At 40.6% G+C, this 27,548-nt stretch overlaps 3 protein-coding genes and 1 long non-coding RNA gene across 6 annotated transcripts in view; 3 read left to right on the top strand and 1 right to left on the bottom strand.

Annotated features, from left to right (window-relative positions):
- Positions 1–1,774: 1,774 nt before the first annotated feature.
- TSR3 (TSR3 ribosome maturation factor) lies at positions 1,775–5,776 on the bottom strand. Of its 2 annotated transcripts, XM_065644758.1 has the most exons (6): positions 5,680–5,776; positions 5,403–5,607; positions 4,464–4,657; positions 3,508–3,681; positions 2,085–2,148; positions 1,775–2,007 (listed from the first exon to the last, which is right to left on the bottom strand). In XM_065644758.1, exons 1-6 carry the CDS (start codon positions 5,774–5,776, stop codon positions 1,863–1,865), a joined length of 879 nt encoding a protein of 292 aa, XP_065500830.1. In that variant the 3' UTR covers positions 1,775–1,862. The 2 variants fall into 2 exon arrangements, with proteins under 2 accessions (XP_065500830.1, XP_065500829.1); XM_065644757.1 differs by having other exon boundaries at positions 5,403–5,776.
- Positions 5,775–15,311, top strand: GNPTG (N-acetylglucosamine-1-phosphate transferase subunit gamma). Of its 2 annotated transcripts, XM_065644756.1 has the most exons (11): positions 5,823–5,876; positions 5,959–6,010; positions 6,199–6,266; positions 8,310–8,364; positions 8,466–8,549; positions 9,586–9,679; positions 11,158–11,272; positions 11,803–11,885; positions 12,156–12,284; positions 13,708–13,789; positions 14,823–15,311. In XM_065644756.1, the coding sequence occupies exons 1-11, from the start codon at positions 5,843–5,845 to the stop codon at positions 14,945–14,947; spliced, it is 921 nt and encodes a 306-aa protein (XP_065500828.1). In that variant the 5' UTR covers positions 5,823–5,842; the 3' UTR covers positions 14,948–15,311. The 2 variants fall into 2 exon arrangements, with proteins under 2 accessions (XP_065500827.1, XP_065500828.1); XM_065644755.1 differs by having other exon boundaries at positions 5,775–6,010.
- Positions 15,312–15,831: 520 nt separating this feature from the next.
- Positions 15,832–17,436, top strand: LOC135994297 (uncharacterized). Its single transcript, XR_010606975.1, has 2 exons — positions 15,832–15,921; positions 16,024–17,436. It is a non-coding gene; the product is annotated as an uncharacterized LOC135994297 (long non-coding RNA).
- A 288-nt stretch (positions 17,437–17,724) lies between these two features.
- Positions 17,725–27,548, top strand: part of UNKL (unk like zinc finger) — a gene marked incomplete at its 3' end in the record, with an annotated part of 28,164 nt that continues 18,340 nt past the window's right edge. Inside the window, exons 1-3 of the mRNA XM_065644972.1 lie at positions 17,725–17,804; positions 19,711–19,920; positions 26,372–26,548. Of these exons, the coding sequence (XP_065501044.1) occupies positions 17,725–17,804; positions 19,711–19,920; positions 26,372–26,548 (467 nt within the window). The remainder of the gene's footprint in view (positions 17,805–19,710; positions 19,921–26,371; positions 26,549–27,548) is intronic.

The following is a 27,548-nucleotide window of genomic DNA, read 5'->3' as shown; positions in this document are numbered from 1 at the left end:
TTGCAGCAACTCAGCTTTGAATTCTGAGTAGCTACAGAGCAGCTGCTTACAGTGCATAGTGGGATCAACATACCGGTGTGACCACACATGTAAAATAACCCAGCGTTAGACTCAATGATAGAAGCTGTCAGAGAAAGGCAAGGGAACCTACAGCACCTGGGGATTTTAAGTGGTACTTGTTTTTTCAGAAAGACTTCTGTGCCTTCTTCCATATGTCAATGTATATAGCTTTTAGGAAAAGGACATGCTCTATGCAATTACAGTTTCCTTCTGTAAAGGAAATTAGTTAAATTATGTAAATTATTTTAATGTATGTCAAGCTGATATGCCCTCTATTAAACTTTCACTGCTTTTTTAATTGTATTTTTTTAGTCAAAATCATTCTGCAAAACAAGTGTGAAAAGCCTTGTTCCATCTGGGCTGTAGCTTCTTCAGTGCTTGTTATTAAATGGCTACTGCTAGAGACTTAAGTTATTTTAAGTGTGATATAGCTCTCTTCTCAGATTTGTTCTGCTTGTCTGCGTTTGATCATGATAGCTTTATAACATAAAAGCATTCCTCCAAATTAGAATAGCCAACACCCTCATTATTTGCAGTCCTTCAAAAAATGTGTATGATTGCTTCACTGTTGTGAACTAGAAATCCTTGTTAGAACAGCTGATTTGGGAAAGACTTTCGTATGTTTGAGCTGGGAAAGTGAGTAATTGAGAAACTGAGTTAAAGGAAAAAGATTCCCTGTCAAATTAATTTACTTGGGCTTCTTTTTTTTTTTCTTTTTAAAGGGAAATTGAATATTTATACCACTAAAACTGATGGACTCCCAATTCTAGCCCCAGTAGGGCCAGCATTTCATCTCTCTGGTAGAAGAGGTTTAAGAGGTGAAAATCTTGCTGTGACTTGAAAAACTTGTTTATATGAAGGCAACACTGAATTGTCCTCAGTATCTCCAAGTCCACTGAAGGGCTGCTGAAGTTTAGGTTTAAGTAAGTTCCAGTTGGGTGCTGGAAATTCAAAAGAGCACAGAAAACAACTGTACAAACTGGCAGGCACATGAACTAAGATATGAGTGCTGATGAGTCTTTAAGGGCTGGGCAACGTGTATTTCTGATGTGGTCGTGCCACTTCAAGTGCTGAGGATGCAGACAGACAGTGCAGCTGAGCCTGACCTGAGATGTCAGACAGTTCTGAACAGAAAAGGCCAAAATATTGTTTCTTGCTTAGAAGTATCTCTCAGAGAAAATAAAAAAATAGCATGTCATGGTACTGAAAAGACATACAGAGGTGTTAAAACAACTCCAGGATACTTTTTTTTTTTTTTACTTTTAAGCTTAGATAGTCAGTTTACCCTAAACTAGATGTAGTTGAAATATATATGGCAGGTTCAAGCCTGCAAAATGTCAGAGGCTCCTTATGTGGTAGTTACTCTGAACAGGGCAATGCTTTCCAGTTGAAATACAGTCCTGAAGTTAGAACGGTTTACTTAATGTACTATTAGGTAAAAATAATGCCTATAAACCACTTTCCAGATGCACTGATTAGAATACAGGGGGGTTTTAACACGTATCTAAGCTTCAGGCCCTTTACATAATAATTAGCATTACATAAACAATTATCTAAAAATTAAATAACCTAAAGCCATTTTGCGCATAAATAGACCTATAAATCCACATATAGCCTGAGGTTCACCTAAAGGAATGTGTTTGCTAAGCACCAAGTTACAGGTTAACAAATCACACTGTTAACTGCTCACAGGAAAATTTCTTTATACAACGTGTTACAGCTCTTTGGGATTGTCATTTATTTATTTATGTTCTTGTGGTATGTGGGGTTTTTTGTTTGGGATTTAGGGGTGGAATTTCTTTTTACTTTTCAAATAGTTGATTTATTGGCTGTTGCAGCAACTTTACAGTACCATCATCTTCTGGACTGCTCTCATCGCTGCTGTCAGTAGCATCATCTGCAGTGCTTGCACTGTCCTCCTCAGATTCTTCATTACTTTGTGCTACCCTGGAAACATTTTTCTGGTTATAAAAGCAAAGCAACTTAAAATAAGAAAAAATAGTATTTAAATTAACTTTCATTACCCTGGGGAATTGATTGGTCTGTTGGGATTAGAAAATTCTCTCCCTGAGTCAACGTCAAATGGATCTGGAAAAGGAAGGAAAAAACCCATACACATTGATGAAGATGGGATATTTTAATGGTCTACCTTCATTTTCATTTTAAAATAAGATTATTAGCAGGGAGGGGAAGGCATAGGAAGTCTGGTTTAGCTTTCTGTTAAGTTTACTGCAGTTTGGTCAGAAACCAGGGGAGGACAACTGCCAAGTCCGGTCCCCCCCTTCTAGTCTTTTCACTCTTTTCTGTGCCCTTTGTGCCCCCCGCCCTCCCCAAGGGGCTCAGTAGCTCTTTAGGGGCAGTCAGACTATGCATTGATTTCTAAGGCTTTTGGCAAGAAAACACGGACGTTCTCACAACAGTTTAGTTCTAAAAGGTCTACCTAGTTAGTTCATGTCTACTGAGAAGTGAAGTACAGCCGGTCAGGCTTAGCTCTTGCTGAGCGAGGGTAGGGCTGGAGTTACTGGGGAGAACTGTTACCTCAGAAAGCCAGACAGGGCAGGACAGCGTGGGACTGCAGGGGGAGCTGTGCTGCCCCTTAAGAACTGTCTTCAGTTCAGTTTAACAGTAGCTAGGCTTCCACCAAACAATGGGATTATTTCGCTCAGCCTAGCACGTCATAGCAAAGAGATCAAAGTTTAGAGAAACTACAGGCTGTCTACCATTTCCTTACAGTGTGATCCCCTGGCCTGTTTTTGTGGGACTTAACCACTGTGAAGGAGAACATCAATTAGGAGCATCTCTCTTCACATGTTCTTGATCATTTGATCTGGCTTTTTTTTTTGTGCTGTCTTGAATGAGACCAAGAACTCATCTGTGAATATAGCCTGAAATACTGGGATACCAGTAAGTCACTGGAAGACTCTGGGAATAAACTACTGTACATATAAGCTATTTTCATTATAGCTCTGATTTTAAACATCTTGATTAGGGACTATATAAATGTCCATTAAAGGTCTTCCTTAGGTTTATTTAGAACTAACTTGCTGTCAGACTGTGTGCCTGTATTTCTCCTATAGTCCTCCAGATTTACTATACTACTCATACTCTGCTTTTAACATCGGTAGATAAAATGAGGAAGCAGCATATTTTCTTTTTACTGCATAGTTCTCCAATATCCTTAATTTAATCAGGGTAACCACAGTTAAGCTATGAGTACACTAGTGTATGCATTAAATTGCTTTACTTGTTTTTATCTTCTTTAGTTGAAAAAAAATAGGCAAACTTCCTTGTGAGAAGAATACACAGTATAAAGACAGAACAACACATCTTAACAAAGCTCTAATCTTCTACCTTGTCAATATTTTCATGAGGTTAAAGGAAGAGATCATAAAGAAACTAGTTAGGAAAAGGAGGTGTGTGGTATGTTGGTATGTCTGTATGTCTTACCTATTTCTTCATCTTTTTTTTCTCGGACACTGGCTAAAAAGTCCTCTTCGACTCTCAACACTTCTTCCTGGCAATGACAGGCTGCATATTTTTCCAAGAGACTTTTGTTCAAGTCAATAAAAGCCTTACCCCATTTAAATTTCTGTAGAAGAATGGTGGCTAGGTCTGGGAATCCTAAAACAGAAAATAAATTATCAGTTTTCTTTTTCAGTGTGAGATTTCACTCAGCTTACCAGTTTCTAAGTTCAGTACATACCTATGTATCACTACAACAGTGATATGTTTGCCAGTATATTTTCAGTGTTTTTGGGGATTCAGACTTTTAAAGGATTAAAAATCTTTTCAAATTTCAGTTTAACTTGAAATAGCTGACTCAAAGAAAAGACCATAGTCTCTTAGTGTTATAGAAAAATATTTTGTACAGGTAATGAACGATTAAAGCTCTAGCTCCCACTCTCCTTCAGTAAGAGAGTAATTATACATGCAGTATTTTCAGAAGATTTGTCTGCGGTATAGTAGAGCGTGTCTCTTCAATTGTCAAGAAAGTTTCTGTGATGAGTTTGCAAAACATCACAGGGGGCAATTTCTTTTATTCTTAACCAGAACCCACCTTATTAACTGACAGCTGTTACCTCTTATTAAGACAAAGGTGCATAAGGATTCACGCTCTGTCTTCTCTGGTGGTTTTTAACACTTTTTCTAACATTAAGTGCCATCTTGACAAAACCAGGATCATCAGTTTAAGTGCCCCATTTAGTAGCTGACATGAACACCCCACAGATACCTCCATGCTACCAGATACAAGTACTTGGAAGAAAGCTAGACAATTTGATTCCAAACTCAGTAACGTGATGACCAGCGGAACAGCATTACAGTAGATTCTATCATGGATCATCTCTGATTTATTGAGGATGTAAGAATTGCTGGTAACTTATTTCACACCAGACACAGCCTACCAACAATGCAAAAAGCTGCAGCAAAAGCCTCCGCACAGGACAGTTTGCAGGGCCGGCCGTAGTTCACAGGATTTGCAGCCACCAGGTAAGGCAGCAGCCGGAGGTGATTTCCTCTCATTCTCTTAAAGGGAGTTTCTTCTAATCTGGCCCATGAGCAATCTATGACTGCGATGCCACTCTGAGCAATGATGTGCCTGAAAAAAGAAACATCACTGCATTTGAAAAATTGTTACCATTGTATTGATAAAATAAGTTGAAGTGAGAATTACAATTGCCACTTTATACTGACAACAAATTTGTATACAACCTCCCCCCTTTGTCAGTCAAAGGCCATGTTTTACAATGATCTAAAATCCAGATGCAATGAGAAAGAATAACAACATGCTTTTCCTCCTAACACGCATGTGGTGAAAAACGTTTATCCATATGTTTCAAACTGAAAGTAAAAAACTCGAGGTTTAAAACTGTGGCAGAAGAGTGTGGTTAATATTAATGTTCACATTCTTAAAAATACACCTAAGTTCAGATTCAGGTTCTTAGCTAGCTTCTAACAACTAATCTTTTCTCCCAGTAAATACATCTCTACAAAAATTCTGCAGGCACATCTCTCAAAAGTTCTCAAAGTTGCCACCAAGTAAGTTTTCTAGTTAATGAACTGTGTTGCCCAGCCAAGGAACTTCAGTATGGAATCATAAAAGATATAACAGCTATGGGCCTGTGCTTCCGAGCAAGTTAACCTGCTACCAGCTGTGTAAAAACGTTAACCTGATTTAATAAATGGCTCTATTTCTCATGCTCATGAATCAGTGTAATGCAATGGGAAGGCCAAACCTATCCCGTGGCACCGTTTTGGCCATGGCTCGGTGGTTAAACGTTCTCCAGGTAGCATCGCTGCAGCGCTGGCACCGAGCACCGGCCGCCGCGGCCCCCCGGCCTCACCTGTCGGCCGCAGACACGTACTCCGTGGCCAGAGGGCTGAGGACAAGCCCCGGGAACCTCTGGCGGAGCCGCAGGGTCCGAAGCAGCCCTTTCCGGGCCAGTTTCCTCCCGGTGCATTTCTTGGGATCGCAGTGTCCGAGCTCCCACATCGCGAGAGGACACGGGAGCTTCGCCCCCGGCGCGTCCCCCTCGCCTTCCGCTCCAGCTGCGAGCGGCAGCGCGTTAGTGCCCGGCCCGGCCCGGCCCCCGCCAGCACCGGCCCCGCGCGCTCCCGCACCTCTCAGCGCGGCCTCGGCTTCCGCCGCGAAGGTGTCGAGGCCGCGGCCGCCGCGCCGGCGACCGCTCCGCGGGGCAGCGCGCCGGCCTCGCTCCATGAGCCGCGCCTGGGCGGAGCGGCCGCCCCGCGGCGCCGCGCCCTTCCGTTTCCGGCGGAAGAGGCGATGGCGGCGGTGCGGCTGCTGCTGGCGGCGCTGGGTGAGCGCGGGGGCCGGCGCGGGGCAGCGGGCCCGGCGCGGGTCGGCCCGCCCGCCGCCGCCAACCGCTCTTTGCCCGGCAGGTCTCGCCTCGGCAGGGAAGATGAAGATCGTGGAGGAGCCGAACACGTTCGGGTACGTGTCGGCCCGTTCGCCTCGTCCCGCGGCCCGGCCGGGCCCGGGCGCGTCTGCCGCTCCGCTCCGGCCGTGCCCCGGGGTCCCGCTCCCCGCTGTGGGTGTTGGGGCTCTCGGGTGGGGGAGCATCTGACCGTGGCCGGATCTGTAATTCAGCCTTAAAGGTTTAACTTTCCTTCTTTTGAAAGGTTGAGTAACCCATTCTTGCCTCAAACAAATAGGCTTCAGCCAAAGATGTCCCCATCTGCAATATCAGGTATATGCAAGCATTGCCTTTTTTGTACGGTTTTCATCATTTAGTGCTAGTCATTTGCAAAATAGTCTACCTTGTCTACATTATGCAGAGCGTAATTTTACTTATCATTTTATGAGCATCATGGAAAATAAGCATGGGCAAATATATTTTGCTGTGCTGCTGAAGGGTTAAAACTGAGATTAAGCTCTTTGGTGTTCCATGTCCCAGTGCTGTTTGGACTGCTTTTGACACAGTGCTATCCATATGTTTTATTCTGTGTTTTTTGAGCCAGTCACAGATACTTCTTTTCCTTACTAAAAACTTCTTTCTTCTAGAAACAATCACTGACATCCTTGAGATTGTCATATAAAAGCCATCCCATCATCTGGTAGTGCTTAACGCTCAAAAATTGTTTTAAAAAAAGTTTGAAGAGTAGTCTTGGAACAAGTCACAGAGGCTCAGGTTTACAAGCAAAGCCTCAGTGCTGCAATATAAATCCACCACTTTAGCAAAATAAACATGAATCTAAAAGATTCTAGAGCATATATGGAGGAGAGTAGATAAACACTAAACGCAAAGAATAAGTGAAAGGAAATAACTCTTGTCTCTCTGCTAACCTTAGGCACAGACTTAAATCTTACTCACATTCAATAAAGGCATTTTGGTATGGTGACACTGAATGTGATTATGGTTAATATCTTCTGTCATGTTTTATAAACCCAAATCAAATGTATAAATTCTGCAGGTACTGTTTGTGAAAAGTGAAACAGTTAGAATGCTGAATGGAAAGATCCGAAAAAAGTTAAAAGGACACTATGCTGGGAGTATCTATGGAAGAGGAATCTGGGGCATGGAACTCTGTCTTGCACAATTATTTCTCTAGCATGGAAACCTTACTCATTCTTTTATTTTACAAGACAGTTGGGGTAATGGCTCCTATAATTTCTCTTTTAGAGCATCTGCCCAGGAAATGGAGGCTTGAGTTTAACACATTGCTCAGGGACATTCAAATTTGCTTTTGTTCCTCTGTCAGGAGAGCATCCTAATTGCTACGGCACAGATTGCGTGTTATTGAGGGGCAAACCCTTTGGCCAAGCCTATGATAATCTGTAGAATGAAATGCAAAATCATGCAGCTGGAAAAATCACATGGGAAGGAGAACCTGCCTGTGTCCCAGCGATTAGGGCATTCCAGAGGGTGTGATTCTGGTGGCCTGATCTTTGTTTCTAGCATTGCTTGTCTAGATATTTGGGAAAAACATGTGGGCAATCCTGGCAGTGGAGGGTTAGAATCCAGGATGGGGTTTTATTTTATTTGCTTTGTGATCTCTTTTGTTTTCCTTTCTTCACAAACATTTAATCATTCCATGCAAAATTACCTTAAGGGACACTGAAATATCCCTGTAGCGCATAGTTCAGAACTTCTGGCCCTTTTTGGAATGACAAGTTACCTGTCTTGGATTCCTTTGTCAGCAAGGCTGGAATGGTCGTCTGCAAGACTAGAACTGTAACCGCTGACCTCTCTGACAGTAGAAGGTTTACCTTGTTGAATACTCACTGAATCAGACTGTGCAGGCAAACTGTGAAAAGAATTTCCGATTAGAGAATCTCAGTGAAACTTAAATGTGCAGCACTGTCAACATTCTGAGCAAATGGGCTTTACTCATATAAACTTGAGGAGTTTCTGTGCCTTTGGGGACAGACGGCTGCCAAGCAGGAGTTCTGATGATTTCAAAGTTAGATTTTGGCAAGATCTGCACTGATGATTTCTCTTATGGATTTGGCCTCCAAGTATTTGTTTGTATACAAGTTTCTTATTTCTATTGGAGAAAGAGAGTTATCTATTTTACTGAGTATTGAAGATGAAAAATGTTAAAGATCATGATGCAAACCAATATAGCATTAGCGGGAACTTACTGTAATTCATATGGAAGATAGAAATTTCCTTATGTACAGCAGAAAACTAAATTTGTTACATACTTCTTGCAGTTTTGTCATGACAGTAACTTATTTATATTTAACCAAAATATTATTCTTCCTCGATGTCATTTTGTGGTGTTTTTAGGCCCTGCACATCTCTTTAGGCTTGCTGGCAAGTGTTTCAGTTTCGTGGAATCCACGTGAGTAATGGATTTCAATATTTGATTCTATACATTTATTGGGAATGAAATAGGTTTTTATTTGTCTGAAACATCTTATTTTCTTTTTTTTTTTTTTTAAGGTACAAGTATGAGTTTTGTCCTTTCCATAATGTCACTCAGCATGAGCAGACTTTTCGATGGAATGCCTATAGTGGGATTTTAGGGTGAGGCTTTTTAGACCTTTACGTTTTACCTACGTTATTAGCAGACCATTTTATAGATTGCCAAAAAGGAGAGAGTTTTAAATTACGATTCTTTTATTGGTCAGCTTAGGTCATTGTAGTTGATATTATGCATCAAAATACCCCATCTTAAAAAATTCTGATTTTTTTGGTGATAAATACTAACCCTCTATTTTAGCTGAAGGCTGATTAATAACCAAGTGCCAACTGCAGGTGTGATATGTTCATGTGAGAAATTCAGTAATGTATAGCTACAGCTTATATTAACAATGATTTCCTGTCTGTTAACTATTTTCTCTTTGAGTTGAAAATAACCTTACAAAATGAAATGAGTGCTTTTTGTGTTAAAGGTATTTAATAAAAGGTAATAAAAGACTCAATGTAGACCCAAAAAAGTATCCCAAAGTATTCAAAGACCCAAGACTATCCAAATCATGAGACCTAAAATAAATTTAATTATAAACCAGAGCACTGCTTTAAAATTACTGCCTTTCTAAATATTTTGTATATATATGTCTCTCTTTTCCCTTTGTGGACAATAATTAGTGAGCCAATCCGAGAAGAAAAGGGTACATCAAGATGCTGAGACTATCTATGGCTTTAGGACTAGCAGAAGTAGAGACTAGTTTTTTAGGTGCTCTCAGCAGCACTAAAAATCTTGCAAATAATCTGAGTTACACAGGGCACTTAGCGTAATGGAATTTGTTGTGGGGTTGATCTATAAGCTGTATTTTATTGGATTTAAACACGGATTTGTAAGAGCAAATGGTTTGCATACAGAAAACTGATCCAAAACTGTGTTCCCAAAGTAATGTACATATGCCCCATATAGCAGCCTGGATAACGAACTACTCTCATTACAAGGTTTGGGCTGTAAGAAATGGAAATACTAAGATGACAAAAATGAAATATATACAGTTATACTGAATATGGTGTAAGGGTATTCCTGTTTTTCTTCCTGAGTGTTCACCTTTTTCTTTCCAGTAACTTAAAATAAAATGATGTCCTGTTTTTTCAGAATCTGGCATGAATGGGAAATTGAAAACAACACGTTTGTTGGAATGTGGATGAGGGAAGGAGACTCATGTGAAACCAAGAGCAGACAGACAAAGGTATGATAACCTAGACTATGCTAATTCAGACAGCATGATTCTGTACGCACTTATGACACACTACAGGCCGAAACATTCCTACATTGAAGAAGCTGTGATTTAAGATGTAATATAGAACATAAGGATCAATTCCTGTAGGAGCTAGGTGAATGGATGGAACAGGGAAGCTAAAATCAGGATAAAATTTTGAAGAAATTTACTTATATATTCTCATTGGTTACTTTTAACTCTTTCTTTCCTTGATAGAGTGGAATATTCTGGTATTATCGCTACTGTAGAAACATACAGTGCTTTGTAATTTGTGTCAGGAAAAATTAAAAAAAAGAGCTATTTGTTGAATTCAAGATGCCAGCCTATTGTGCTACGAACATCCAGGAAAAATGAGGGAAAATAATTAGGCAGTGAACAACAGCATGGTGAGAAGCTAAGTAGGGTGTTAAAACAAGAAAAACAGATTGTGGTGTGAGTACATTTTAAAGAAAAAGTAAAAATTCTTATTTTGTGGGGTGGTTAAAATGTTCTTTTCACACTAAAACAGTGGCTGTGTCAAGGAACTCTTCAACTAGAAGGGTAGGGAACGGTGTCTGATACTTGACCCATGTGTGGCACATGGCTTGCACATGTCCTTTATTCTTTTATTCATTAATGTTTTTCTACCTATTGTTTTGGTGTGTTACACTGTTTTCCAGATACAATGAATTAAACCTCCTTCCCTGGTAACATTATTGTGAAGATGAGTTAAAGATATCACATAGTTCACAACAGGCTGCTCTCCACGTAGAAGATGCTTAGCTATTACAATAAGGGGTGACAATACAATACTTAAGAGAGGGATATTTAGCTAGAATAATAACTAAAGTGAAGATGGGATAAGGGGCAAAATATCTTGGCCAAGGTGAAAATATTCTGTACTGTAGTGGAGGTGCCTTGTTAACAGCTTTATCTCCCATAGGGGCTGCACAAAGAATTACTATTCTTGTATGACCTTTGACGCTGATTCAAATCTTTCACTGGCATTTACTTTTGAACAGACAGAAAATATGGGTGCTGCAAGTTTAAAGATGAAAACAAATTTCTACAAGCTAGATGTGTATTGTTCTCTTTATTTAGCACGTTAGTCAGAACTGAAATCTGTTAAGTGAATTATGCACAAGTCAGATGGGGTTCTGAGGGGTGTCCTGTTCACCCTCCTTTTTACCCTCATTCTTGCTGGAAATATGGTGCTTGGGAGTCCAAGGAACAACGATAAGTGGGGGGATCATTTCCCGTTAGAGGAAGCGATTTTCATATTTGATAAAATAATTTTAAGATGTTCTTGTTATGATTCTTTTTCTGTGGGTGCCAGCACTGGAAGCTTTGACATGACAATATGTACAGAAATGCATCTGCCAGCATTGGAAGACAGCAAATTGATCACCACTGCTGGCCCTGTTTTGTGTGGAGGTGTTTCACTCATCTTTGTTTTTACTGATGTTTAGGTTCATCTTGTTTGTGGAAAGAGCAATAAATTGGCTTATGTGTCTGAGCCAAGTACTTGTGTTTACTCTCTGACATTTGAGACTCCTCTTGTGTGCCATCCCCACTCTCTTTTAGGTAAGATTTAGAAAATCATTTGTGAGCGGAGCAGCTGGCATATTACACCAACCTCAGAGTGAAAATTTTTAGGTTGAGTTTGTAACTTGATATAAATGAGTATTAAATCTAACATATATTATGAAGTGTATTTTAAATCCCAGTCATTATAACATGTCGGTGTTTCTCAAACAAATTGTCACTGCTAGTATAGACCCATTGAGTGATTTCTTTTTTTTTTTTTGAACTGGTTGTGAGAATCACCCGTGTAGTATCTGCTCATTTACTTACATTACAAAAAGGGAGAGCTCAGTTAGAATTACATTCAACAAAGATATATGAGACCTTCTAGATGGAAAGAACAGAAAAAATTTTGATTGGTGGCATTCTCCAGAAACTTTAAATGTGTGAAACGGAATTTAAGTCTTACTCTTAAAAGCAGTAGAGACTACATCCTGTATAGAAACAAATTTTTAAAATAAATATGCATGCATGCTACTAATGCAGAAGAGCGCTATTGGTTTTTACATGGTTTGGCTTCCATTTTTCAGTTTATCCAACTCTGACTGAAGCACTACAAAGGAAATGGGATGAATCAGAGCAGCTTCTGTATGATGAACTAATAACTGACCAGGTTTGTTAATGTCTTCCAACTCCGTTTGGTAGAGAACCATTCCTGTCAAATAGCCAAACCTGGCTTCTGCAGTTTCTCCTTTTGGAATAGGTGCATTTATTCTGCAGTTGGCAAACAGCAAATTTTGTGCTCTGGAACTGTTATATCAACTTGTAATTGTAATGTTTTCTACAGTGAAACTTGACGAATTGTATTGGCCAGTGCAAATTACAAGCAGAGATGAGAGTCAGATGGATTAATCTGTTGTCTTTTGGAAACTTTCTCTTTTAGGGTTACAAAAAAATACTGAGAGAGATTTTTGAGGAAGCAGGCCTTCTAAAAGCAACAGAAGAAATGGAAGTTGAGAAACAGAATAAGAAAATAAATCTGGAATTTGAAACAGTGGAGAAGTGCAGTAAGGTATAGAGCGTAATACTTACAATGTGGAATTAAATTGCCACCTTCCTAATGTACGACAGGATCAGTGCGAAAGCATTATGTAAATACTCTGGATTCAGCTGAAATCTGTTAATGGGATTATATTTTCTGGTTTCAATATGTAACGGTCTGCATATCGAGTGATTTGATATCTTTATTCTAGCCCTTAAGTCAAAAACAAACCAGCACAACTGAATGCCCAATAAGAAGATGGAGGGGGGTATGCAGGAATTAGTGTAGGTGCTTGGGATATGAACACCTTGCAAGTACTCTTCCTGGGGAATATCAGTCTGGGAATAGGGAGGAATAACTAGTAAAAATAAATGTGTAATCAGCCTTGGGAATGGTGACACTTTTCTCTGAAGATAATTATCCAGGCTTGTGTCAGAATGCACTGGCTGTTACACAGGCAAAAGGCAGAATGATCTATGCTGCATCCACTTCTGAGAGACTTTTGTGTGTGTGAACTGTCCTTCTGCAACAGAATTGAAATGGGGAAAATAGAGGTAGAAGGTGCGCTCAGCCTAAAAGAGTGCAAGCTGAATATTAAAAAAAGAGCATGGAAGGGATTCAAATCATTATAATGCAGAGAAGCTGCTGCTGTTGTCATTTTGTTGGAAAATGTAGCAAAGACAAAACACCACAAAACATTCCTGAACATAACTAAGTAAACTGTGGTTAAGCTGAATATGCTAATATAAATATTACCATTTTAATGTGGTACTGTTAGGAGCTCGAACAGTCACCTATTTTTTTTCAGTAGTTAACAATACAGCATTTATTAATTCGTACTACTTTTTCTGGCTTCATCATAGCTTAATTGTCATAAAGTTGGCTGGTTTGGTAACCACAGAACCTTTTGTTTTTTTCTTGATTTGTATAAAAACTAAAGCAATAAAAAATTGGGGCTTCTTCAAGATTTTGGATATATGGTTCGAGTCTCTGAAGTGCTAAGGAATCCCTGGCTCTGTAAGTTAACAGAAACTGCTGAAACTTGAGAACATGAAGTTACTAGGTCAAGACTGAGGAAGTGACAAATTTCCAGACTGTAGCATTATGATATAAAAAACCAATAAGGCTGGTCCTGTAGCAAACTTATGAATGCAAATTTTGTGCTATGGTAAAATGCTAGTTAGAGGATAGATCCAAAATAGTTACAGAAAGCACTCCCAATTTTTATTCTCAGGCTTGGAAAAAGCTGTCTCCTGTTTGGGCAATATAGAAATATATATTTTTACGAAATTTGAACCTTGTTCATGGAATAAGCATTTTCTTGTTTAAGATCTTTTAAGTCAAAAGCCCCCAGCTCAAAGCTGTGCACGGACCCATTATTTTTTATAAATTCCCATTGTTTGTATGCATTTGGAGAGTGGAAGAGCCATTTTAAATGTATTTTCTTTCTTAGGAATACAAGCAACTTTCTGAAGAAATAAAAAGACTTAAAGGGTTATTAAGTCAGCACGGCATTGCATACAAAGGAAATTCTGGTGAGTTCTTTGGTATTGTTCTTTTTTCATTATTGTCTATTCAGAATGTGAATACCCAAATGTTGTTTTCAGTCACAGCAAGGATTAAATAATCCGTCAAATATGGAGGTAGAATTCAGTAGACAAAAGTTTTTAATAAGTATTTAGGTCTTGATTCCTGCTCAAGAAGACTCATTTTGCCCCCCCCCCCCCCCCCAAATCTGTTGATGACTTGAAATTTTAGTTTTATAGAAAAATTTTGACTGCTGTTGTAATTGAAGTTTGTCCCTAGTACTTAAGGTGCCAAAGAAAAATGAAATTTCTGTTACAGCATTTGTTGCACATAAGCATCTTTTAAGTAACTCCACTTTCTGCATAGTCAAGCACAAGGCCTGACTTCTTCAAGAACACTTGACGTGTTCTTCGTATGTTTGAATTGGTTTTATCCATTCTTAGTCAGCTTTTTTCCCCCTCTTTGATTTCTGTTATGTAAGTACCATATCATGTGCAGTTTTTAGAAGGAAAGACTGTTTGGTGCTGGATATGAAGCAGCAAGCAAGACTATTCTGGTTTAATTCCAGAGAAGTTTTGTTTTGTTTTGTTGTTGGGGTTTTTTTGTTCCCCACCTTGTTCCTTCCAGTGCACCGTGCCCGTTATTACATGAACTGTTTGTCTAAGGAGGATTTAATTTTCCTGAATATATATTTACACCTTTTATGTTCAGAATTGGCACCTCAAGAAAATAATGAACCTTTGAGCTAATTAAATTAACTTAAAATGAGTGACTTTTTAAATTCTTTTTGTTTCGAGAAACTCATTCTATTAGAATTTTTGTAAAACATTTTATCTGCATGTTTAAACTACGAAGTATGTAACTTGCACAGTATTCCTGCTTGTTTGGTAGTTCATTTAGTTATTGGAAATTAGAACTGTATAATCGAAAGCAGAATTCACAACTTATTCTAGATGACTTATTTCAAAACTACTAGTGAATTCTGTGACAAAAATGTTTTGGTGTGTAAAAGCAGAAATAACTGATATCTTAATATTACAGCTGAAAACACCAGTGTTGAACATGTAAGTCACAAACTGGCAACTGCAGTGACAACTGTTCTTAACGGGTCAAAGAACGACGAGCACCTGCACGGCGATACAGGGATTTGGAATGACACTGTATGAAGAAACTTGGGTAGCAAACAGCAAGTTCACAGGGAATGTGAAGCAAGTTAAATGCGTGTCATGGCACTGAGATGCTTTGCCTTTTGCAAGTATTCTTGGCTTTTTGAATTTCTGCCCTAAAGCAAAAGGAACATAATGGAGTGAGGGCTCACCAGTACGGAGGAGTTGGCTGGTTTTGAGAACATCTGTAAAACTACTGTGCTAAGGCTGGTGTTGGGAATAGGTTTGCAGATTGTGTGTTTCCAGTCCCAGCTTTTATTTTCTTTGATCAAGCATGGCAACGAGTGGTGTAAATACAAAATAGTTCAAGACCAATGGTGTAAGATGTTGCATGGAAGGTAATAAATACAATATTAAGAACTTACTTCATCTGTATGCTAAAATGTTTTCTGAGCAGGCTTCAGCAGAAGTGTTTTCTCCCAGAGGAGTGCGTAAACCTGCCGCCCCGCCCGTGTTCAGAGGCTGATGTCATCTTTGGGTAGTGGGTGGATAAAATCAAAGGTGTGCAGGGTCTGACAGAAAGGTGCTATGAAAACCGCACATTGTTCTAAAAGAATAGCAGCGTTAAGGGAACACGTAGCAGTTCTAGAATGTAATACGGAATAAAGCTGTGAAAACGCTGCTGTAGGAGCCGGCGGACGCCCCAGGGCGCGGCCCGGTCCGTGCCCGCCCGCGCTTCCACTTCCGCTTCCGGCGGCGGGATGAGCTGGGCGCTGTGCCGCGCGCGGTGAGCGGCGGGGCCGGGGCGGCGGCGGGGTGGCGCTGCCGCCCGGCCCTGACCCGTGTGTCTTTGCAGGGCGCGGCGCTGCCTCCGCCCGCCCGGGCCCCGGAGGTGGCTGGCGCAGCGGCGGGGCCCGGAGGGCGCGGATCCGGAGGGCGGGGGGGCCATCCCGTTCTCCGCCAGCAAGGCCAGTCCGCGCGTGTGGAGCGTCAGCCGGTCTATGGGGAGCGACCACGAGAGGCCGTGGGCGAAGGTGCTGCCGCTCAGTCTGCTGTGCACGGGGCTGCTGCTCTGGTGTGTGTTCAGGCAACAAACGGAGATCGATGAGCGACTGGAAGCGCTTTTCCTCGGTCAGGTCGCGGACTCTGTAGATGTGGCCCAGAAGAGCAGCGCCCCCCCGCAGGAGGAGAAATGAGGGCCGGGGCCGCGGCTGCCGTGGAGGAGCTGCCGAGAGTTCGCTGGCATTCACCTGGTTAAAAGCTGTACTGACACTTCAGTGGGAAGAGTTGTTTCTCCAGCCTGTCGACAGCCTTATCTTGCAAACTTGATTCCTTCATGTTTTGTTAGCTTAGTAATTTACACTAATAGTCCAAGGAGTGGCTTCTTCCTGCATTGCACAGTAGGGATGAACAGGATGTATTGCAACTCAACTTGCATTTGATAATGCGTTTTATACAACCCATCTCTTTTCCATGGATCAGTTTTCTTACATGCACAGTGTATTAAAATATCGAAGCTGTAACTTAGGTCTGTAAAATTGCTGAAGGTGACCTTAATTTGATGTTTTGCTAGTCACGAACTACGTTCAACTTGTATTGAAGGCAACTGTGTCTGATTCATTAATATGTGATTCTTTGTGCTTTTTTTTTTGTAATTTACGAAGTAACGTAGAAACTACCTTCTTCAGCCTTTAATGCCTAGTTGGTGCCTGCTTTCTGGATTAGAACTTTTTAGGCATGACCAATTTAGGTGATCATTACTGCTGGAAGAGGGTTTTGCAGGGAACTGAAGTGATTGGCTTCTGTTATATTGGGGAGGAACTTCCTTGTTGCATTGAACAATGTAGTATCTGTTTTTTTCCTACAGATTCATAGATACTCAGACTTACACACTAGAGACTTTTATTGGAGAGGAAGAATCTAAGCTACTAATACGATTTAGTTCCCTTCAAATTGAAGGCTTTTTTTAAGCTTTAAATGTAAAAATGCGAAGCTGTTTTTGTGCCATTAGAATTCCTAATTAATAAACAAACCAAACCAAAAACTCAAACAAACAAAAAAACCAGAACAAAACCCCCAAACAAACAAAAAACCCCACAAACATGGCAGCAGCTAGTAAGACAGGCTGGAGCTACAGAGAAACCTGAGTTAGCATCACATTCATTTAATACTGCTGATTAGTCTCTAAACAACATGCACATGGCTTTTGATTTTGCTGTAGAGTCCCTGTAGTTTAACCAGGTGATGCCTAGTAAATGAGTATAGTGGGTTTCGTACCTTCTTGGATTCAGCTTTTATTACAGTAGAATGTTGTGAGATACGTGCATGGAAGTGTCCTGGCAAATAAAAGAGCGATCCTGGATTTTATTTATATCGACCTAAGGTGTAACGCCTGTTTCTCTGATTGTCTTGCTTTCTCCCTGTTCTATTATAACGATGAACCCAGCAACATACTGCTTTGTTTAAGGAAATAAAAAGCCGCCCCCGTGTGCGTGACTTACTTTTGGGTGATGTGATACGCGTTCAATAAAGAGTGCCCACCTCTAAAACCCATAGCCTCTTGCTTTCAAGGTGTTGGAAAACGTAGAAACAGTTTGCGTGCAGCGTTTTGTAGCCAGAAGCGCAGCGCGAGGCCGCCAGCGGGACCCGGCGGGCGCGGCCCTGCTGCTCCGCGCCCTTCCCACGCGCGCGGCCCGCGCCCGCCGCGCTGCCCCGGGGCCGTGTCCCCTCCCCGCGCCGCGGGGTGGCCGGGGCGCGCGCTCTGCGCGGGGCGCGCGCTCGCGGGGCGGGGCCGGCAGGGCCGGGGTGCGCCTGCGCCTTGTTGGTCGCCGTGGAAGATGCCGTCGGTTTCCAAAGCGGTGTCGCGGAGCGGTGTGTCCGGAGCGTCTCCGCAGACCGAGCAGCCGACGCATTATACGTAGGTCCCGCGTCCTGGAGGCTCCTCGGGTCGCAACGCCGCGCGGGGAGGGCGCCAGGACCCGAGCTGCAGGGTCCGCTCGTGTGCTGGGCCTGCTCCGCGCGGCCTTGTACTGGCGGCGGGTCTGTGGGGCACCGCCTGACCCGGGCCGGCCCGCCGCGCGCCTCTTCCGGCTCCGGGCGCCGCGAGGCGGAGGCCGCGCTCTGCGCCGGCCGCTGCAGGCGGCCCGGGCACGGCTGACGGCGGAGCGCCGGCCGCGCCCCTCCGCGCCCCTCCGCGCCCCTCCGCGCCCCTCCGCGCCCCTCCGCGCCCCTCCGCGCCCCTCCGCGCCTCGCGTCTGCTCCCGCGGCCGTGCCGCTGGTGCGCACTGCGGCCCCCGGCCCCGCAGCTCCGTCTCGCACGTCGGGACTGCTCTCTTCGAGGTATGAGAGCGGTCCTTCCACTTCTCCTAAGCCTTGCGTAGCCAGCCTCAGGTCGAGTCCTTGGGACGTTTCTGTGAGAACTTTTGCAGACCTCCCCGTACTGAAAGACAGCTCCCATGTACTCACCATTTTCTTTGCTAGCCTGTTTTCTTCTGATACAGGCTGTGAAGTCCCTGCAGCCCTCTAGCACAACTGACAGCCTATCTCATGTAGGACCAGGTGGTCCCCAGAAATGCAGAATAATTTATCACTTAATTGTAGCATTCCATCACTCCAGTTCCCCATATCATCACTTCTATCATCTCACGTTTCCAGCACTCTCAGAAAGACCACAAGAATGTAACCACTTTCCTAGATACTGCTACAGCCCATCCTACAGCCCTTAACATCCAAAAATTTTATTCCCCGCCCGCCCCACAATCCTGGATTGTTTAGAGATAGTTCTCTAGACTTAAAAGACATGCCTCATCACTCTGTGTCATTACGTCCCCCATGTGTCAATTTAAGCAACTGAAAACAAAAAAATGTCCTTTATTTCTCTTTGTAATCCTTTCCTTTCCCTGTATATTCAATTCCCCTGTAGCCTGTTCCACATCCTGCACCCTTGTAGAGACCTCTGGGAACTCTGAGGTTCTTCTGCAAAGCCCCCATATACCCCTTCCTCTGCAAACACTCCATAACTTTAGCAATGTACTGAACTTGCTAAATTGACTGATAGATCCACTGAGACAGGAAGAAGCGCTATCTTACATCCTTTAACAAGTGCCAGAGTCATGCCCAGCCTGGCATGATCTTGGTATCCTGTGGAAAGAAGTATCAGACTTCCCAACTAGCTGCTTTGCCTTGTATGCTAATGAAGGACTGTCTTACTAACACCCAAGTAACCATCAAAGACCCGAGGCTGTCTCAACACAAGTGTAACAGTCGCTAATACAAGTTTGCCGAAGCCCTCTCATAGCTCCTGATAACCCTCATAAAGCTCTTTTAACCCTCTAGCTTTCTATATAGCATGTCCACATTCTGGGAATGTTGTGATTAAGGACTAATGTTTAAAGTAGATGTGGTATTTAGCTAAAATAGCCTCTGTCCATAGGACTATTTCATGTGGTAGCAAGCAATACGAATGCTCGTTCAAGTAACTTGTTGGATTTATAATCTCTGTTTGGTGGTTACTTAGGACAATATTCTAATTACTGTGCTTTTTAAAGTCATGTATTTATTTGATTTCAGTTTAGTTACAAAACATAGTATAATTTGCCAGGTATTCCACTGTATTTTATTAATAATGCATCTGTCATAAAAAAATGAAGTCACTTGTATTCAACAGCTAAGCAGTAAATTGTGCATAGGAACTGAAACGCTATGCAGGTACATTTGTACAATTTTTCATGGGCTATGTACACTGAATTGTCAAGTGCCCTGTTAATACTGTAAAAAATGTGCCTCCAATAAGATAAACTTGTAACACAGTTTAATTTTTTTAGGTATCTAAAGGAATTTAGGACAGAGCAATGCCCCCTATTTTTGCAGCACAAGTGTACCCAGCACAGACCATTTACCTGTTTTCATTGGCATTTCCTAAATCAGCGTCGTCGTAGACCTATACGAAGGCGTGATGGGACTTTTAACTACAGTCCAGATGTTTATTGTACAAAATATGATGAGACTACAGGAATCTGCCCAGATGGAGATGAGTAAGTGATTTCTTTCAGTCCTAGGTGTTTATAGTATTATCAATGGCATTAAGGAAGGATGCTAATTTCTTTTTAGTAAAAATGATTTATAGAGTCCTGCTGCAGTTTATTTGAAAACAGGTTTCTGTAAGTGTTTTGTCAATTTTTGGCACGCAGACTTTTATACAAGCATGTATTCTTTAGGCTATCGTAGAGTTAGAACTATGATTTTGCGTTGTGATGATCTTTAAAGCATACCATAAGAAACTGGTTTTCTGCTAGTATTGTTCTGGCACATTTGTGCTCGTATAGTTGCTGCACTGTTTTCTTTTTTGTTTGTTTTGTTTTAGTTTTTGTTGTTGTTGGGTTTTTTGTTTGTTTTGGGTTTGGGGTTTGTTTGTTTTGGTTTTGGGGTTTGTTTGTTTGGGGTTTTTTGGCTCAGTTGTGTTTCCCTTTTCTCCAGACAACTCTGAAATTGACCAGTAGGTGCAAACTGTACTGTATAAACTTCTGTAAGTTTTGTGAATATTGATGTGTAGTAGAGGAGAATGACTATTCCATGATGCTTCCAGTGAGAAAAAGCAAAGGAAGGAGTTCACCATTAGTTGTCTCGCTAACCCGGTAGTGTTTGCATTTCCACGGACATTTGCTGCTTCTGGATAAAGGCTACAGAGGGTCTTCAGTGAACTTGGGGAGGGGTGGAAGCTTTGTGGAGAGGAGAACGAGCAAATGGTACATTATGGCAGGCAGGCATATATAGAGGAGCTGGCTATATTTAGGTTGTATGTCAGAGGAGCTATCTTCATCTGCAGTGATGGAAGCAAGGAAGGACTTCTGACCAAAAAAAATTGCAAGAAAACAGCCAGGAAATATGAGGTTACACTATTTTAAAAATTAAAGATTAATTATTCAGGTTACCGTAGTGTATAGCAGCACTTGTCATGGATCGGTTATCTTTTGTGTTATAGGCTGTAGTCATAGAAGAAAAAGGTGGATTTTTCCCAGAGGCTCTACAAACTAAAAGACAGCGATAAGAGAAGGTAAACAACAAAAATGCACTAGGCAGTGCGACAATGTTGAGTGACATGCCTAAGCAATATAAACTGCAAAAAAATATCTCTGAGGGAAGATTTAGACGAGAACAATTATTTACCTTTTCAGGTGTTTATAAAGCATTCCTGCCAATCCTGGGGCAGCATGGGCATGGGACTTTCTTCCTTGAAAATCAACAAATGAGGATAATGGATGCTCATGTCATGGATTGGCCTTTCCTTTTTGAGTGATAGACACCAATTCTAAAGGAGGAAAAAAGGAACCAGTGTTTTAAAAGGGTGTTAACTGGTCAAGATTGAATTGTTAGAAGCAAATAAGAGGAGATGTTTCAATAACTGAGATGTGAGATGGAAGCCTTTTTGCTGCTTTTGGATTGGAAAGGTTGTCCCCTACCGTTGCGAAGATTGCTCTCTGGTTAGGAGCCTAAATGGAAAACAGAGTGATTATATTGTCTGGCATAACGGAAATGCAGAGGACTTGTCAGAAATAAGACGAGTAGCGAGATTCATACCTCTCTTTTAGCATGTTGTGTTTAAAGTTTGAATTAAATGGACAGGTCTAGGAGTTATCAGCAAAGAGGTGATGGTTTTCAAGTTTGTGTTTTGCAGTGAAATTGCCCACATGTAGAAGGATAAGACCAAGGATCAAAGTTGGCGTCCTGTGAGACCCCTTACCAGAGGCATAATAATACTCAGCAGAAGAGTATTTTTTTGACCCTATTTTGTCTTCTGCCTAAAATTTAGCCTTTTATTTGGATCATTTCAAATTCTTATAGAAATAGATTATGAACAGTAGTGGCAGGATTACTTTGGTTTAGGCTGTGGTGACATACTGGTACTTTTTTGGCTTTTATCTATGCATCTGTTTCTTTGTTCTGCTCCTCTGAATACATGGTTAGGTTAATGCAGTTTGTGAGTTGACAGAGAACTATCGAGAAAGGTAGAGTGGTGAACACCCATAATTGTTCTCAGGAACATACTTTCAGGAGGGTTGAAGTAGAAGTTGTTGGTCTCACCCAGGCTTGACTGTGATATTTCTTTCCAAAGTTCAACTTGGAATGAAAGAAATCCCAAAACTTTAAAGCTATTTAGAAAAGGGCTTTTCTAAAAGAGAAGATTATTTTGGATATGTTAGTATCTATAATGTAAGACTGCCCTAAGAGCGAATGAATTACAAAAGCCTACTACAGAAGAGCACTGCAAGTAATCACAGGAAAAAATATGTCAGTGCCTCAGGGTTGAACAGAAGAGGATATGTGGTTGTTTTCATACACTTATGAACATCTAGTATTACCCTTTAAACTGGAACTGTTTTATTTTTAAAGGATTTATTTGGAATGTTTATTATGTGAATTAAGAAGAGTGCAAAAAAAAAATATACATTTCAGTAACCGGTTAACCTTTTAAGTTTTGTGAACATATGTTCTATTTCGTGGTATATATATCCACTTTGAATAATGTAATGACATTTTTACTTTGTGAGATCAGGATGCAGAAAACAAAGCTGATTTCAATAGCTACATGCTGTGTGGAGATTCCAATAGAACTTAAAAATACAGAATAACATTGTTTACTGATGCATGATTTCTACCCTGTTTCCCCCAAAATAAGACAGGGTCTTATATTAATTTTTGCTCCAAAAGATGTGTTAGGGCTTATTTTCAGGGGATATCTTATTTTTTCCATGAACAACAATCTACATTTATTTTTTAACAAAAAAATCAACATTTATCCAAATACAGTCATGTCATCACGTCCTGGAACATCACCATAACTCTCCAAACCCTGAATTCCATAATTAATTTCTTGTGACTCTATTTCCTTTTTCCATCTACAACAATCTACATTTACCGATATTCATGAACAAAAACCAACATTTATTCAAATACAGTCATGTCGTCATCTTCTGGAACATCATCGTAACCCTCCAAACCCAGCAGAACTACCCAGTGTGTGTGTGAGAGCCCAGCACTTGCCAGCCCTTATCGTTTTGGGTCTCGTGAGGTCTTTTGAGTGCAATTCTTTTGAGGGTGTCTGCTTTTCTTGGTGAAGGGTCTATCTGTCCTGCTGCATTCTCTTGCCAATTAATTTTACTTTTTAACCTGTATATCTGCCTGGACACTATTTAAAATTACTTTTGTATGAACTAAAACTAGGGCTTAGTTTTGGAGTAGGGCTTATTTTCGGGGAAACAGGGTAAGGTGGGATTCAGTACAGTTATTTTAAGCTGGGAGATGGCTGTAGAAATATGGGCCATGAAATAATTTGTTATTCTGCCTGGAAGCAACTTTTTTGTTTTGTTTTGTTCCTAAGGAATAAGAGATCTGTGAACAGCCTTAGTACCAAACTGAGTACTAAACATCAGAGCAAGTTTATTAGCTTGCAGCCATGTAATCTCATGATAGTTAAAATCAGCCATTTTAAATGAAAATACTAGTCTTGTTAAAAGCTATGTATTACAATGGTTTATACTCCATTAAAATGAAGGATGTTTCATTAATGTTTATAAATATATAAATATATAAAGGGTGGGTGTCACGAGGATGGAGCCAGGCTCTTCTCGGTGACAACCAACAGTAAGACAAGGGGTAATGGGTTCAAGCTGGAACACAAGAGGTTCCACTTAAATTTGAGAAGAAACTTCTTCTCAGTGAGGGTGACGGAACACTGGAACAGGCTGCCCAGGGAGGTTGTGGAGTCTCCTTCTCTGGAGACATTCAAAACCCGCCTGGACGCCTTCCTGTGTAACCTCACCTAGGTGTTCCTGCTCCAGCGGGGGGATTGGACTAGATGATCTTTCGAGGTCCCTTCCAATCCCTAACATTCTGTGATTCTGTGATAACATTCCTCTAGTTTGTTAAAGGTTGAGTAGAATGTCTGTTCTGTGCATATTTCGCTGCATTGGCCTACTTTGATACTACGTGTGAGTAAGTACTATCTACCATCTAAAAGCTGCTTTTATTAGGGGCTTTTGCCTTTCTGACTAATGATCCTATGATGAACTACAGCTGATCAAAATGTCTGTGCCTAATAGCATATGTATTATTGGGGTATGAATAACACATTTTTATGTAAAACATACACATGCAAAATTAATGCCGTTGTTTTTGCTCTTTGAGGTTTGCATGCTGTTTAGTTCCCCTGGGTCACCTTTAGAACTAGCTCTTATCTTGTTCTTTACAAGTCTCAGACAAAATTCAGCTAACAAACTGTCCTGGTCACACTGGCTAGCCTCAATGAAGCATTCTGTTAGTTTCTGGAGGAGGACTTCACCTGCTATGGGACTCTTCAGGCAGCTAGCAAAATATGCGGTAGGAAAGATGTATTTTCAATAAAATTCAGATTTCATTAGCTATTGATGGCACAAGTATTGAGTCTAAGGGCAAATAAACCGAGGTTTCGTTTAGCAGAAGTAAGCATCTTGTGACAGTTTATTTTTGGAATCCATGTTGTCTTTTTGTGGGAAAAATTGCAACCTGAGTATTTCTCCCTCTCTCACATTGCATACAAGAAGTTGTGCCCAATTTATCTGACAAGCTATGTCTATATTCCATTGAATTATCTTTTTTTTTTTTTTTTTTAAAAAGTCATTTAAAAATAATTGAAGGCTTTAATTTTTTGTGGTGGAGGGGAGAGGGGTTCCACACAGCCACACACCCCCCTCTACTGATAAGGTGACTTTGCTAGGGAAAAACTGCAGATATTTAAGCAAAAATGTTTGCCCTCGAGTAAGGAACCATGGACTTAGAGACAAGCAATGAGATGTGAGTACCTGTACACTTCTTACATGGAAGATTGGAAATTTAATTCTTGTTTCCAAAAGGAACAAGTAAACTTAAGCAGGTGAAAACAGGGGCATGAACATTATGCATAAGAATATTACAGCATATTCTCACCTTTGTGAGGTGTGCATATGTGAATGAAAGATAAGAGTTTGTACAGAGCAGTCTGCTGGGAAAATGAAAACACTTGACCCCTGCAAAGATTCTGCTAGTGGTGGGGCGTTAGCAATAACAAAAATATAGCCTCAGGTGGCATTTCGTCTTGTTTAGAGCTCTGTACAGGACTAGTGCTGGCAAAAGTATCTGGTAGACTCTTGTGGGTTTTCTCACTTTTCCATATCAGTAGCAATTCTAGCAGAACAGGAGGGCTGCATCAGTACTATTCATACATCACAAAGAACTTCTCACAAAGTTCAGCTGAGGCATGATAATGGGTCCAAAAATGATTGCGTCCTGTCTTTCCATGTAGAGCCAAGAAGTCTGAAAGAACTACTTTCAGATCCTACTTAGTCTTCCCACTAATTAGTTCTGTTGGGATTAAAAGAGATAGGTACAAATCACTAGTTGCAGCCCGTATGTCTTGTTTAACAGAACGCTCGTTTTAAATTCCTACAAGGAAGCGTCTTGATTCTCAGAAATTATAAACAGTATCAGTTCCTGGAAGTCAGCACAAGCTGCAGGTGTTTAGCACAGCAGGAAAAAAATGTGTGATTTGGATGTAAATATGTTTGTAGACAATTGCATTTATTTAGGCTAGTTTCTAAATAACCTTTTTGGAATATAGTAAATAAAGCTTAATCCAGCATAAATTCTTACGAGTGTTAAAGTCTACTTAGTGCTTTGCTATTTTCCTTCCATTCAAAATAAAATATTTCTGTGGGACTTCTCTGTTGTTCTCTACCACTCTGTAAGCTTTTTCATGCAGTTTCTTTTTACTTTGGGATGGGGGAAGATAGTTTTTGCAGATTAATGTATATATTACATATGTATATATATTTTTGTGGGTTTTTAAAAATTTGTTTGCTATTGGTAGTTGGAATTATAATCCATACATGACAGCCATTGTAAAGTACAGACCGTAACTCACATAGTTGTGTCTGGAAAATGGTTAGTATATGTACAAAGATGTATTGCTGATGTAAAAATTGTTCTCTTCCTTTTAATAAAGGAGTCATTTTAGATTTCGTCTGAGATTATTCAATAAGTTCCATGTCTATAACGAGCAGAAAAAAAATCTCCATGCTTCAAGTAGCCCTTGATTTTAGATGATGATAACATTAAAAAAAATACTGTATTTATTAGTGTGGAAATAATTTGAACTTGTATCAGTATGGAAGATGTCATTCCTTAGCTCAGATGATGTTGTTGCTTACCAGGGTGCTTACTAGACTCATTAATAATATTTTTGCGAGCATCCTGCTATAAATTCTTATAACTTTAGCAGAAACTAAGAAATAGATTAATGTTTTTTATTTCGAAGCTGATCTGTGATGGTGGTTTGCTTGGGACAATTTTTGTTTGAATAATCCTGCAAAGTTACTTGTTTTAAGTTAATAAGAGATATAGCATAATTCAGAATTAAATTATTAAAAACAAAATTCAAAGCAGTGCTCTAATTTTCTTCTTTCTATTATGTAGTTGCCCTTACCTGCATCGAACAACAGGAGATACAGAAAGGAAGTATCATCTCAGATATTACAAGACTGGAACATGCATTCATGAAACAGATGCCCGGGGTCACTGTGCGAAGAATGGAATTCACTGTGCCTTTGCTCATGGCCCACATGACCTTAGACCACCAGTATATGACATAAGGTAGCCTTGTTTCAAATTCTTCAGCCTGATTAGCAGGAAATAACACCTATCTGTTATCACTACATACCAGAAAAATGCAGTATGCTTTGCTTGAAAAATATACTTGCTTCTGTAACTGTAAACACAAGAATACAATTCAATGTACATCACAATAGCAGATAGAAGCACATTGGGAAATACAAATACTGAGGTTCTGTAACTTGCAATTTCAGGAACCATATATATAATTCTTACAACTGATGAAAGACCACATAGTCTGCCTTTTGTCATTTATGCCTTGTAAATTTGCATGTGGTTTTTACATTCACAAACTTATGATTTTGTTAAGCCATCTTTCAAGTTCTCAGCTTGTATGTTTGATATTTTGCCTACTGACATTGTGGGTTTTTAAAATTATGTTGTATTTTTCCATGTATAAGATATCAGTATTATTTTCTGCTTCTCTACAGTATCATCAAGTTACTAGTGAAATAAGGTCCTTTATTAATCATGGTAGTGATAGGTATGAGTTTTAGGTGTGGCCAAAGCTAGGATGTTGGGAGGTTTTATAAATGGGCGGAAGGGGAGCTCTGGCTACAGAAAGTAGTCTGTACATATGCCAATTCCTAGAGAGCTTTGAAGCCTTAGAGGGTCACAAGTATCTCTTTCTGGACACTGGAACAGCATTCTGGGGGATTACCAGTGTACTCTTGGCCTGTTCGTGTACTCTTCTGTAGACATCTGTTATTGGCCACTGTTGGAGGCAGGATTCCAGGCTAGAGGAACCTTTGACCTGAGCTAGTATGGCTGCTTTCCTGCATTCTTACCTTTGTTATCCCTTATTCCCAGCCATCTGTTGAGAGATGATGGCTCTCCTTTCACCGTAATTTTCATAAAGCTAGTGCCTTTTCAGTAATTTCATAATTATTTGAATTCATATTTTGCCACAGAAATTCACTGCTGCATTGCCTGGTCACGTACTGTTTAGTTATATATAGCTTTTCTTTCCAGAAGACTTCAG

Source organism: Caloenas nicobarica, chromosome 14, assembly GCF_036013445.1.
Source record: "Caloenas nicobarica isolate bCalNic1 chromosome 14, bCalNic1.hap1, whole genome shotgun sequence".
Taxonomy (NCBI): domain Eukaryota; kingdom Metazoa; phylum Chordata; class Aves; order Columbiformes; family Columbidae; genus Caloenas; species Caloenas nicobarica.
Note: the sequence above shows the minus strand (reverse complement) of the source record. Positions and strands in the feature narration are given on the sequence as shown.